Source organism: Panthera tigris, chromosome C2, assembly GCF_018350195.1.
Source record: "Panthera tigris isolate Pti1 chromosome C2, P.tigris_Pti1_mat1.1, whole genome shotgun sequence".
In the NCBI taxonomy this organism is placed as follows: domain Eukaryota; kingdom Metazoa; phylum Chordata; class Mammalia; order Carnivora; family Felidae; genus Panthera; species Panthera tigris.
The window spans coordinates 44498096-44513330 of NC_056668.1; the positions used below are offsets into that span (position 1 = coordinate 44498096).

Here is a 15235-nt window from a genome sequence, read left to right on the forward strand (position 1 = left end):
GACTAAGTTCGGCCTTAGAAATGCCCGGAAAGAGGCTGCCAAGGCCGAGGCTCAGCGCGGACGCGGCGGAGTCGGAGGTGTCCTCTGTGCTAGCCGCTGCCGTTGCCACCTGGGCAAGGGGCTGAGGGCGCAGCGCGCACGTAGCTCGCTCGCTCGGACCACTCGCGGCCCCGCCGAGCCACTTCGTTTCCTTAGCTCTCGCCACACCGGCCGAAGGAGTGCCCGCGCGGTCCCCGCGCCCCTTCACAACTGCTGCGCCTCCTGCTTTTGGCTCTGCAAGTGCCCACTTCAGTCCGGAGAGGCGCTCGGGCCGCCGAACTGCCCGCCGCACCTGGTCGTCCCTCCCCCCACTTCCCCCCCGTGAGGCGCCCTCCCCCGCCCCCTCGCTCCCCTCCTCCAAACCACAGCCCGAGCTCGCTCCTGCGCGCGCGCTCTCCCGGGCCCAAGTGAATAGTCCTCGCGCGAGCGGGACACGGTGGTGGATGCAATTCCGCTCCCTTACTGCCGCCAGGAGCTCCCTGGCGCCGCAGGCAGCGTCCTCCTCCGAAGCAGCTGCGTCTGCACCTGGGCAGCCTGGACCTTCGTGCCCTGCCCCCGGGGCCTCGCGCGGGGGGCGCCCCGGGACACCTCCTGAGGGCCGGGTGGAGGAGGAAGAGGAGGAGGAAGAAGACGTGGACCGGGACCCCTACCCTACGCAGGACACCTGGTCCCGCTGCTGTCATTTCTCTTTAAGTGGGAGAAGAGAGCCGGGGAGAGCCATGGGGGGCTGCGAAGTCCGGGAATTTCTTTTGCAATTTGGTTTCTTCTTGCCTTTGCTGACAGCTTGGCCAGGCGACTGCAGTCACGTCTCCAACAACCAAGGTAAGGGACGGGGCGGAGAAGGGGGAGGGGGGGCGGGAGGAGGCGGGTACTCTGACGACCGGTGCATTGGTCGCCTCCTGCAGGTAACTTTGTCCCGGGGTAGGCTTCTTCGGGTTCGCCACATGAGGAGGTCGAGGTTGTTGTCCCCTTTACCAGAGCGCCAGGAGCGGCAACCTCCCCGAGTTGCGGTCCCTTTTGCTCCCAAATGTCTTTAAACGGATGTGTGGGCATCAGCAGCAGTTGGGTCCCACCGCTGGCGGCCGCGGGACCGCTCCCCGCAGCGCTGTCTCCCCAGAAGGTCAGGCTCCGTGGCATACGCTTAATGGACTTCTGGCTCTTCGCTGTGGCTAACGGCGCGGTTACTCGTAGGTTCTCACTTGCTTTCCTGAAAGCGGATAGCTCCCGCTGTACCCTGTGACTAAATACCAGCCTTGTGCCTGTGGTAGCTATGTTGCCCTCGCCCAGCCGCAACCCCTTTAGCCCATCCAGACCGAATGTAGACTTGCTGGAAATTATTCCTGGACCAGATGCCCAGATTTTTGTGGTTTCTTTATTGCCGTGACGAGGCGGGGGTGGGGGGGGGGGTCGCGGGGAGAAAAAACGTTAAGTGTGAATTTCCAAGTTGTGAATATCCTACTCGTAAAGTGGAGTCACTGACAGATTTTTTAGGAGGAAGACTTTGGTAGATAAAGTGGTAAAGTGAAACTGTATAGTGTGTGAAAAGTGAAAGTCAGGTTTACACAATGGAAAGCACTGAGAATTCTTGAACGTTTTCTTTCCTTCTATTCAGTAGTCTTTATGAGACATACCTCACTGGATATCTGCTGTGAATATTTAAGGTTCTGTAAAAATATCACCTGCATAATCTAAATTCCTTGAACTAAGTGGCGAACAACCATAAAAGTTTTCCAGCATGTACCTGGCTGGATGTTCTCATTGGCGCCGTGATGACCATCAATATGTCACCTGTTATGTCACACGTTTCTAAAGACCTCAAATGTAAAACTTCAATTATAGTTACAATTTAACATCTAAGGCTTTGAAATAATTTGCAGATATAAAAATGGAGGTCAGATGATATGAGTGTGCACTTGCTTTGTGAGGATGAGAAGGTAGAGAGAAGGCAAGTAAAACAACACAGCCCTCTTTTGTGTCATAAACATATGACCATTTTATTTTATTTGGAAATATAATTATTCAGAATAAGAATTCTGTTCTTATTTATACAGCTGCTACTTTTGACAGGTTTTCCTAATTATTTGTTTTTTTTTTTACCTGCCAGATTGAAATCATACATGCATATGTAAATTTGGAAATCATACATAACTGTCATGTCTTTGAAGATCTGTCACAAAAGTGCCACCTATAGTACAATACTTGCCTGTGTTGGTGTATACCTTCACACACATTCCTCATTTGTTTTCAAGGGCAATTGGCATTAAATATTGAAGGAGTAGTTACTTAATATACCTCTGTAAGAATAGAAGGTTTTAAAAAATAGCATAAAATTATTTACTTGGACTTTTTTTGTGGGGAGACGACGATTTTTAATGATCAGAAACTCAGACGTTTATATCGTAGTATGTGTTAATATTTAGTATGTTAGTATACATGTCTTTAGTAGCCACAGTAGACTCATTTACTAGAAATATTTAACAGTTATTTCCATGCAATCATATCCCTAAATCAACATTTAGTTTTTCATTAAGTATCTATGATATACCAGTTACCATACTGGGCCCTGGGGAAACTAACATAAATAAAACACATATCAGAATCTCCAAGTGACTAAAGTGCCATTCTACCAAAATGTGTCAAGTGTTAAAATACCACCTTTCAGATATTCATGTTAAATTTAAGGGCATTGAAGAGTTATTTGTTAACCTCTTGCAGTAATTTTTATTTTTTATGAGTTTCCCATGCTTTTTAAATACATTTTACCTAAAATATTTACCAATATATGTATTATATGTGTGTTTGTGTCAATTCGCTTAACGTTTGTGAACATTACTTAGTTTACCCATCAGTTAAGGAGGATCTTAATTTGAATTTTTATTATTATAATAGAAACACAGGCTATGCATAAGATTACACTTGAACAATACTGTACCTAAAGGCTAAGTTGGATAAAATTTAGAGTTCTTCAACAGAAGATTATAGAGAAATATGCTCCGATTTTTTTTATCAGACACAAGTGATTGCTTATAAAATGGTTTATACAGCCTAAATTCATAGTGATTAGAAGTTAAGCCTTATGTTACTTTAGGATAATATTTGAATACTGAAATCATCACACTAATGGTTAATAAAATGTCAGACTTCAAAATGTTATTAACATTTTGGAGATTTTTTTTAATTTGTAGTTTCATGAATTAGATAACATGAATCAAAACATTCCTTAACAATTTTTTAACATTGAAAATATGGGGCATTACAGTATGTGTACAATATAAAAAGAATAATGTAAAACATAAATTAGATTTGTTATACACATGATAGTAAATATTAGTAATATGATTAATATTTAATTTTAAGGAGGTAGTATTTATTTTCCTAGTAATTTGTCTTATAATGGAATTTATATTTTATTTTAAAAATTTGTTAGGGTAAAATTTCATTTTTATATAATTTGTCTTCTGATTAAGGATATTTACAAAGTAATTTTTTAAATGTTATTTATATATTTTTACCAAATTATATAAAATCTTCCGTGGTGAGTAGATTCACCTTTCCCTCTCCGTTTTTCTATTACTTAGCCAGGGTAAAATGATGATAATGACAAAAAAGTGAACTACTTCATTTTTAATATGATGCTTAACAAGGTACTGAGAGTAACTTGACTATAAGAAGCATCTCTTGTCCTTTAGCTGGATGTGAAGCTCTGCACTATAAAGACAAAATAAATCAATTTGACGCTCTCTTCCTATTACCTAAACCTCCTTGAATCGATCAGAAAGTAGAGTTGCTTCCTAGATCACTTCATCTGATTAAGTAAGTGAAAACATGATTTGTGTTCAAATTTCTCATATTCCATTAATTTTCTCTGTATTTAAAACCACAATATTTATTAAGTAATACCAATTTTAATTTAAAAATAACATTTTATCTTCTTTATAAGCTTTATTTCTGTACTGGGCATTTAGGTGAATATAAAGCATAATCTTATTTCATATGTAAGTAACCATGTCTATCAATTACAGTGGTTAGTAGCCACCAGGGGTCCATTTATTCGAAGATTACTCTGTTTTAGCTAATAGTACTGTATAGCCTAAAAGTGTTGATTTATTTCTCAGATCATGTTTCCAAAACTAATCAGAGACTAAAGTAATTGATTAAAGCAAAATATGGTTCGCATACAAGAGTCTAGTGAACTCATTTTACTACAAAGATTGTGTGAATTGATCTTTTTTTTTTCCAGGATACTTAGGAAAAATTAAATAAACAAGCAAAACAGTAGTCTGACTCATTACTATCACTGAATTTCTTAATTTGAATGCATTGACTGTAAAATCCCCTGAGTTGTATGTGAATACAGGTTAACATACCTGAGCAGAAAAATATCGGCTTAAGAAAAGTCATAGCCTAAAATTAGTTGAACTTCCATCAGTATTGTTCACAAACTGTAAAAGTAAATATTGTTCTTATAGAAAGGGATGAATTGAAAATTTTTTAGAAAGTTTGAGTGAACTTTATCGAAAATATTAAAAACTTTGTTAAATAAGAGAAACTGGATGATTTACAAAGTATGTTTCTAAAATACCTTTCACCTAGATAAAATTCATTTGCAGGGGTAAGCTGTTCATGGTTGTAAAGGGGCAGGAGTTTGTAATCACATGCCTTCTTATTACCTATAAGTATAAAAACAACCTAAAGTGTCATTTTATAATACATTTACAAATCAGAAAAAATCATGTGTAATTAGTCATTATGATTAGTACTCAAAGTAGAAAGATAAAATGTCATTGATATGTATTGATCATCTAAGTATTGTTTGCTCTGGGTTTGGGATAAAAGTGTATCTAAAAACTTTTTCATGCACGAAAGTTATACAGTGTTCTTTAAGGGTCTCTTTAAAGTAGAAGTAACATGAATAAAATGGTTTTATTTCGATTTTCCTAAGAGGAAAAAATACATATCTAGGAGACAAGACAAAATTAATGTTTCCATTACATCTTTTATTTTTTTTTTTTTACATTTTCAAGCTTTTCTGTATGGAATTTGTATTACTTTCATGTTACAAAATTAAATATTAAGAAAAATATTAGAGTAGAATCCTTCTGTTTCTTCACTCATTATTGCCAGCATAAACTAGTACAAAAGGCATTATGTATTTCTTGTATTTCCTTCTCCTAAGATCTTTCCCCATCAGAGGCACCACATCTCAGTCAGTCTCTACCTTTATTCACATACCCGAGTACTTCAGGGTACATACTGCATTTGTCCCAGATGGCAAGAGAATGGATTGTACTTTATACTGTACATCAACCAGACTCCAGCAGTAATAGAAGTTAGCAGTAATAGAAGTTTCTTCTTTGTGTTTGACTCAACATTTTTTGGGAGCGTAAATTGATAGAGATCAGTACATATAGTTAAGTAATCAAAATGGGTTGACTTTGCCTAAAGTACAATATAATCCAACTAAATTTATAAAGAAGGATTAAGTTGTTTATGCGTCTACCATGTTCTTTTCTAAAATAAAAAAATATGTATTTGAAGGGTGCAATATAATTTGATATACTACGTCTACAGCATTTTGATCAACTTATAATTTCATTAGACTGGGGAAGTGACATTTGAGCCAAATTCTAGGGAGAAAAAATGTAGAAGTATGGAAGGGGAAGAATTGCATTCTAGGTATAGAGAACTGCCTTGGCAGTGATCTGGAAAGGAAATGAGCTTGACACATTTGAAGAACGGAGTCCTGTGTGACGGGAGTTCACTGAAAAACAAGAGAGTAGCACAGTGGGCGGTCTGAAAGATGGCTAGGAACCAGATCCCACAGAGAAGAAAAGGAGTCATGGTAATGAGTTGTGTTTTAATAATATTCTAGGTAAAATGGGAAGCTTTTGAGAGATTTTAACCAATTTTCATTTTAAGAACATTATGGCTGATGAACAAAGAAATGATTGGAAGATGGCAAGAATAGAATTAGGGGTCTGTTGCAGTTGTTCAGGAGAGGGGTTATGGTGGCCTGGCCTAGAGTGGTGGTAGCAGAAATGGGGAAAAGAAGACGGATTTGAGATACATTTTGGAAGTAGAATTTGTGGGACCATCTTATCTTTACAAAGAAATAAGTGTAGATATTCAGCATTTATATCTTTTTTTTTTTTTATTACCAAGGGGCCCAAACAAATTTTTCATTACTCCCCATAAAAATTACCTTGCCATATAATTACTGATACTTGACAGGGACAGGAGGGGTGATTATATGATATTCTTGGGGGCAGGAATGAGGGAAGGAACATACTTTCCACTAAGCAATAGTAAATTGCATGTCATTTAACAAATTTCTTTGACCAGTTAATTATCAATTGTTTGAATTCCCTTTTAATAATATTATATAGGTGCTGTTATTAAATATATAGAATCATAAGAAGTCTTAACAGTCCTATATATTTAGTCTGTATTTAGAAAATTCATACTCTGGAGAAGCTTCATTTAAACATTTCCAAATATTCTTAAATATATATTCAAACATAGTAAATCTTAAATTTTACTTTACTGCTTAAAATTTTCTGAAAAAAAGGCTACTGTTACAGTTATTTCCTTTCAGTAAACATTTTGACTTATGTAATATACAGCCTCAGTTTTCAATGATAAATATTATAACTGAAAGGAAACATCCACTCTTTAAAAGATATTTATTGAAGGCCTTCTGTTTGATAGGGTGTTTACTTGCCATCTATAATGGATAAAGGAGAAGTTTCCCTTCCAAAGAATATGACCCAATGAGGAGTTTCCAGTCTCTTTCCAGATCTGGCAGGAACATTTTGTTTCCTTAAAATGAGGTACAAAAGCGATTAGAAAAACTTTGAAAACACGTTTGTTATGTGATAAGGTATAGCAGTACTGACAATAAACCCTCATAGAACATGTATATATCATTTATTTGAAAGTGATATCTAAGATTACATTTTATCTCAAAATGAGTCACTCGATAATCATTAAGCATCTCGCTTGTGTCAGGAATTATGCTAGGTTCTGAGGCTACATTGATGATTATAGTACAGTCTCTGTTCTTTAGAAGCTTAGTCTGCACTGTTGATGTTGTATATCTTTGAATCATCTTTAATTACTTGGTGATTTTTATAAGATGAAGAATTTTATAGTAAATGAGATTATGAGGGAGAGAGGGAAGGGAATAAAATACTATCAACCTTTTTACACATTTTACTTATAAAATTGCTTCACAAGAATCTTCTAATGTTTTATGATGGGTATATATTTAATTATATAAGAAAAAGCATAAATATACATCTTAAAAATATATTCATGGTATAAAAACATATTTCATATACCTAATGGCTTTCCACAGACTGACATGTGGAGTGAGCTTTTGTTCAAGCTGGCATATTTTGTTTTTTTAAGGTGGACTAATTATTGAAAACTGTAATTTATGTTGAAGATGCCAGTTTCCAGTTTCAAATAGGAGCAAGCATACCTTTTAATTGAACTTTGAGTGAGAATTAAGGTTAAAGTGTGTATTTTCAGTCCATGTCCTGAAAAATACTTCAGCTACTTTCCTAGGATACTGCTGAGTCCTCTGTTGGCCTGTTTGATGACCTGTACTTGCATAAAATTGAAAAGTCATCACTCTTCCTCATATTTCCTTTCATAACTTCAGGTGTAAAAGTCATACTTACTTTTTGGTCATAGGAGATACAAGATAATATCTCCTTAAAAATTTGATATTCAGGGGGTGGAAATAATGTTATTTTTATCTTGTAATGTTAGATATCTTTGTGGATCTCTGGAGCTGATAAAAAGTAAGCATATGTGTAAATATAGATGTAACTTATTTATTATGCTAATTTACAAGTAACATAAGACTAGGATAATTATATATTCTTTCAGGTTGTACTGTACTATGATACTTATATTTTGTGGTACATGAGCATCGCAATGAGAAACACGTTCTAGTACATAAAGTGTAATATGTAGAATAAAGATAAAACACTTGTCCACAATTAAAAAAATGATCAAATGGAAATTTTCCTACCTATGATAATTATTAATAGGTATATTTTAACTAAGTTAATCAATAGAAACATTTTGTGTACTTAGAAATGAAAAGGTATTACATTAGTATGTATTCCAAGTAAGAATTATCAAAACTAATTGAAATTGCCCTGAAATTTGAGTTGAATTATATTTTAATATCACCTTAGTTTTTACTTTAAAAGGCAGGAGTTTTTTTGTTATGTTGCTGAGAGATGATACTTTAATATTGTTGAATATAATATAAATTAAATGTATAGAGAATTAAAATGAACAATGTGTGCTATTCTAAAAATTGATAGCTTAGACAATGACATTTATTTTTAAATATGATTCAGTAGTTACATAGTTTATACAGACACCAAAATGAAAGAAAAATAGGGATAGAAGAGAGAGATGAATTATGGCTCTATTTAAAAAATAAACCTGTTGGTTAAGGAATCTTTCATTATACATCTCTCATAAAGTTCCGACTTAGATTCCTTAATCTCAGCAAGTATAGAAGTGCCCATTGATGACAAACAGTCTTAGCTAAAACTTAAACCCAAAACTACAAATTTCCCTCCACACTACCTCTGAATTTAAAGTATGCTTAGATAATGTTTATCTTGTGAATGCAAGTGAAAATAAGTAGTAGCTGCCATTAAGTGTGACAGGGAAGAGCTGAGCAAACTAGTAGCTAGCATTGCAAAAATCATGAGAGTTTTGTCAATTTTCAAAATTAAGTAAAATTTCTATATTGGTCCACTTGTTAATAATTAGTATGTCTCAACAGCAACAAAAAGACAAGTGGATAATAGGACAATTTTAGGATACTAGAAAATTTAATGAGGAAAGTTCACCCTTAACTTAGCTATTTTTCACACATAATTTAGTGAGGAAGCAGTCAGGAAGAGATCTCAATTTTTATCTTGAAAAGAAACCCAAAATTTCAGAAGTATATATTATTGTTAAAACATATTGCTTAGTATAGTTCAAAGTAAGTAAAAATTAACATGCTCCAATTTTATTGTTATATTTATGATACTATATTAGAGCAAAAAGGTATCTGTAGTAGATGCAATAACTTACTATCTTACAGTGTTATAGTATAATAATTTCATTTTATAGGTTAAAAAAACTGTAGTTCACCAAGGTTATTAAAAGCATCAGTTTGGTTCTTTGTTTAATAAAAATTAAATGTGTAAGAATCTTTATAATACTCACTAGTTTAGGATCAGAAATCTATATATGTATGCGTTGTTTTTTAGATTTTCCAGAGCCCTATTACCTAGTAAAGCAGAATTAAAATATAAGAATTTATTTTAAAGGTTAGTATTCCAAAGTTTTAATATGCTTATTAAGGCTAAATGAAGCTTTTTTTCCCCTAAAAATGTAGTGAAGCCTTAAAATCAGATGAAATTGTTAGCCTGTTTCTATAATAAAGTCCTCAAATACTTTTTGATTGGAATATAGCTGTTGTTACCTTTGGATTTTTTATTTGTTCATTTATATTTTTATTACTTAGATATATATGGTTTATTTTTTTCTAGAATTCTCAAACTAGTTCAACAATAAGGGTACATTCATCCAATTTTTAAATGAAATATATTGATAACTCTTATGTTTTTTTTTCACTGTGCTGGGCACATGAAATACAAAGGCAGGTTATTGCCAGGAACTTCTGAGAGCCTAAGATCTAGTTAGGCCATTTATATGTTATTGAATAAGTGAAGCATTAATTTATATATCAAGGTTATATGGATTAGCTGTTGCATAGATAAGTTCACATCTATGAACTATTGTATACAGAGATGAAAAGATAAAAGTACTGCCTTAAGGGTCTATGGATTGATATATGGAAACATTGAAAATAAATATTCATTCCCTATATTGGCCATGACTTTATGTGACTGCTAGAAATGAGATAAGTTAAGATCTGCCTCCTGACCTTAAGGACAATGTTATGAAATTGAAGAGAAATACCAGACAGTTAAACATTAGTGATCTATTATTGCAAATATAAAATGAAGGGAAATAACATCAAGTTTTACGAATAAATGAGTCACACATGGAAAATAAAAATGAGCTTCACATTTATCAGTTTTCATCATCATGAATATATGAAGTTATTAAGAGAATTAAAATGAGTAGCTGCTCCAGAGATCTCAATTCTTTAAAAAAAATTTAATGTTTATTTTGAGAGAGAGAGAGAGAGAGCAAGCAAGTGAGCATGAGCAGGGCAAGGGGCAGAGAGAGAGGGAGACACAGAATCCGAAGCAGGCTTCAGGCTCTGAGCTGTCAGCACAGAGCCCGATGCAGGGCTTGAATCCAGGAGCATGAGATCATGACCTGAGCCGAAGTCGGACGCCCAACTGACTGAGCCAAAGTGCCCCAGAGACTTCAATTTTTAAGTTACTTTGAATAGTTATTATGCACTTAAAGATTAAGATTTATTCTACATACAAATGCAAAGTAAATATCCAAGTAATATCTTACATTGAGCATAAAACTTTTAAGTTAAGTGGTACAACTTGGCTTTTTCAATAGAGTTTTATCAGGTTCTTTAAGAAATATATTTAGTGATGGTGGCTGCTTTTATAAAACCGACAAAATCTAAATTTTAATGGATTACTATGATTTTGTCTACTGAATATTTTATCTTTAGATGAAGGCAAAATTGGAAATACCTGTATGGTTTATATTATATTTAATTTAAAGATTAAAAATCTTTTTGTAGGTTCTTTCCATCTCCTAGTATGTTAATTACTTGTTTTATTATATAATTCTTTTCCCTAACTCTATTAAATATTTGTTTTTAGCAGTGTTTCATAACTTTGAAATTGCTTTAATATCTAAAGAAATTAGGTAAATTGCTGTTTTATTGATTTCATATTTGAACAATGTGCCTGTAGAAACACATAGAAATAGAAATTGCTGCCAGAACATGGTATTTTTAAACAGAGAAAAATCAATAGCAGATTATCCATGATTAGCTGTTGACATTTAGATTTGTATATTTAGAATGTCAAAATCTCTGAAAACTGTCAATTTAGTTTCTAAATTACAACAGTATTCTCAAATACAACATTTTATTTTTTTATCTTTTTAAGTTTATTTATTTATTTTGAGAGAGAGAGAGAGTGGGGGAGGGACAGAGAGAAAGGGAGAGAGAGAATCCTAAGCGGGCTCCACGGTGTCAGCACAGAGCCCAATGTGGGGCTTGATCCCATTAACTGTGAGATCATGACCTGAGCCAAAATCAAGAGTTGTCTGCTTAACCGACTGAACCACCAAAGCACCCTTCAAATCTAACGTCTTGTGGTTCACATCTTCCCTCCAACATAAAGGTGTACTTATAAAAAAACAATTAATTGAAATAATTATAGATCTTTTGACAAACTGGACTTTAATTAATTAAAAAATTAGAGATCTGCCAATAAGCCTAATGGATTACTCATATCTTTGCATGCATCTACGTTTGTTGTTATTATTATTACAATATGCTAGTATAGGCATTATTTCTATCTTGTGAAAATAAATGTATTTATAAGGCATATTATAATTGGATTAATATATTCTCCTTTAACCATTATACAATACCTGGAATATGGTTATTGCTATGTCATAAAAATTATTTTGATTCTATGCCAGAGTATATATCATATATCATAAGTCTTCATGCTATATCATAAAAATTATTTTGATTCTATGCCAGAGTATATATCATATATCATAAGTCTTCAAAGTATTTTCGCCCACAGGAGATGAACCTAGGCTAGGCTGACCTAGGCTGTCAGAATGTAACTTGTTGCCGGACTTTACTAGACTGATGATTTTTTTGAGGTTTAATATTTTAATTATATAAGATTATGATTTTATAAACACTATACCACACACACACACACACACACACACACACATTGCTTATACATGGATCCCATTCTCCAAATACACCAGTAGCTTAGTGGAAAGTTCTATCCCTGATGTGGCACTAGAATTTACAAAGCTTATATGGTACCTGTAAAGATAATGAAAAATCAGAGAAATTTCCTTTTTAATATGTTTGTCACTGATATATATTAATTCTCCAAGTCCAAGATTATTCTGTTAAGTGCAGTTGCTCTCAACTTCCAATTTAAAAACATGCACTTAATTCTTTCAGTGTAAAAGTAGCAACTATTCCATGTGAAGTGGCTATTTTTAATTTATTTCTTTTAGCTATTAAATTGGAATGATTATGATTTTTGCTTTTGTTACGTATAAATTCTTAATATACTACTTATATATGTCATTTTAACTCCAGGTGTTTCCTCCAAGTTTGTCTTTAAATAAATGTATTAATATTTGGATATCAAGATTGGTTTCAACCTTCAAATTTTCCCACTCACTATTCCTTTCCCTTTAAGATTGCTTCTGAAGGCTCATGTACACATTGATAAATAAGCAGTTGGGAAATAAGATGTCCATTTGCCAATGACTACAATAGTATTTTATATACCAATGATAAGCTTCCTGGCAAAAAGTCAGTTATAGAATTACAACTAATAGAAGTTATTCTGAAGTGGCGTTTCTTACCTTCCAATTTAAATCTAAATCATTCTAAGCCCATTTATGAATATCCACATGAACAAGAATGGCTGATACTTACCTAGTTGTAGATGGAAAAGAGGGGGAGCAAAAGGTATGCTCAAGTGTAGAGATGTTTACTACATGGAATGAGGCTGACACAAAAGCAGATTCATGAGGCTTTACTGCAAGTGTAACTTTATCTTGAATCCACACATACATACACAATCTTGTAATGTTTAGCTCTAAAAAACTCCTTGGATGAAAAAACCTAGAAAACAGTTGCATGGGGGTTAAGAATTTGACTAAGAGCTAAAGCTAAATCTTTAGCTAAAAGCAACAAAGTTTTCTTCCCTACTTCTCATTTCTTTTTTCTTAAAAAAATTTTTTTAATGTTTTATTTATTTTTGAGAGAGAGGGTGTGAGCAGGTGAGGGGCAGAGGAAGTGGGAGACACAGAATCTGAAGCAGCCTCCAGCTATCAACGCAGGGCCCAATGTGGGACTTGAACTCACAAACCACGAGATCATGACTTGAGCTGAAATCAGAAGCTTAACCGATGGAGCCACCCAGGTGCACCCCTAGCTCTCATTTCTTAACAATTAATATTTTTGGAGAAGTTTACAATTTTATGGAATTATGTCTATTGATCTTTTTCTTGGTTAATTTTCTGAGTTTTTTTTTTAAATGTGTAGAGAATCTTTGCACATCCTATTTAACTGTATTTTCTAGTATGTTATGTCTTCAGGTTAGTATATCCTGCCTCTAATGATGCTGTGACAACAAACATTTCTTTTGAAGATATAAAATGTTCCAGAAAGCAATTAAGCAGAATATTGAAATATAGTCGTATGCTTGGATCCATTAATTCTGTTTTCATGAATTTAAATTCTAGGGAAATGCATAGAAAAAGAGGCTAACATTTATATACAAGGATTTTTTCTGTCTTATTTATAAAATTGAAAAATTGGAATCAGAATACATGCTCCCAAATAGAAGAGTCCTTATAGAGACATAACTTGCTTTATTTGGAAAAATTTCTTTCTTCTTTTTTCTTTTTATTTTTTTTTTCATTTATTTTATTTTTGAGACACAGAGAGATACACAGTGTGAGCAGGGGGCGACAGAGAGAAGGGGAGACACAGAATCCGAAGCAGGCTCCAGGCTCTGAACTGTCAGCACAGAGCCTGACATGGGGCTTGAACTCACGGAGTGTGAGATCATGACCTGAGCTGAAGTCAGACTCTTAACCGACTGAGCCACCCAGGTATCCCTGGAAAAAAATTCTTAAATGAGGGCATGTGAATCAATAGGAGCCCCAAATTCCTCTGTGTGAGACAGTGGAAAAGTCTGTTTTGCTACTAAAAAGAGAACATTGGAGAGATGGTAGGAGAACCAGGAAAGAAGCCTTGTAAGAAACAGTGTAGTGTAGTGCTCGCTTCGGCAGCACATATACTAAAATTGGAACGATACAGAGAAGATTAGCATGGCCCCTGCGCAAGGATGACAAGCAAATTCGTGAAGCGTTCCATATTTAAAAAAAAAAAAGAAAAGAAATAGTGTAGTGTAGATTCTGGGGTCAGTTTAGCTTAGACAAGAGGAGAGTTTAAAAATGATGGTGACTGCCATTCTATTTGATATTGTTTGCATGACTGAGATGTTAACTGATCACCCCAACTTCACGTGCACAATTTTATCAAAATCTGTTACACTCCAGAAAAATGATAATAGAAAATAGGAGTAAAAATTCTCTGAGAAAATAAGAACAGTTAGATAATCAACCACCCTTCAAAATAAATTCCTGGAGATACAAGATTTAGCTATTCAGCGAAATGGGGTTTGGTTCTGGAGAAACTTTGCCCTATTCTTGTAGGTGGTTAAGAACAGCAGCTGGGTCAGGAATTTTATTCTCATCTAGTCCTAAAACGAGTCTCTAATCCCTTCAGAGGAGGCAGCATGGATCCATCTAACATGACAGCATTCCCACAGAAAATTTATAGAGGGCAAAGAATTTAAAAAAGAAAAGGAACAAAGCTTCCTCTGTGTTTGCTATGTGTGCTATTTCTCTCATCAGGAAATACAGGTCAAATGTGTAAGAAATGGATTTTAGAGAAGTAAAAGGGAAAGTGGTAACTTTAACAGTATGTAATCTTGTTTCAGATGCTTTAAACACACTAGCTTCACTTTCATTTTTATGAATGAACAGAATAGCTTGGCCACCTGTACTTTGCTCATGGAAATGAGCCCTGAAGTCAGGGATTTGGCTATAGTTTCCAGCTGAAGTGAAAATGGGGGAATGTTTTAGCAAAAATGAAGGAATGGGGTGGGGCTCTGTTTGCCTTCATCCCCTTTTTCCTGGGTGATAAACACTATATCATTTCCCAACACCTCTATAGCTCCATCATTCTGAGCTTTCAAACACATTTTGTGGTGGCAGCCACCAATCCTATTCTCTCTTTGCTGCCTGATATCCAGCCAAGAGCTGACTTTACATTCTCTCTGATTTTTTGCAAACAGGATTAATTTGGTCACATGCTATCACTGACAAATTAATCTCTAGGAAGGGTATATTTTGATTGGCAACATTTCCAGGTTTGGAGAAATTGTAG

The 15235-nt window shown here is 34.9% G+C and overlaps 1 protein-coding gene and 1 non-coding gene across 3 annotated transcripts in view; both read left to right on the forward strand.

Moving 5' to 3' along the window:
* Positions 1-482: 482 nt before the first annotated feature.
* EPHA6 (EPH receptor A6) overlaps positions 483-15235 on the forward strand; it is an 867849-nt gene continuing 853096 nt past the window's right edge. For both annotated transcript variants that reach the window (XM_042998967.1, XM_042998968.1), the window contains exon 1: positions 483-861. In XM_042998967.1, coding sequence (XP_042854901.1) covers positions 483-861 — 379 coding nt within the window. The remainder of the gene's footprint in view (positions 862-15235) is intronic.
* On the forward strand, positions 14058-14164 carry LOC122230784. The gene has a single exon (XR_006207869.1). It is a non-coding gene; the product is annotated as a U6 spliceosomal RNA (small nuclear RNA).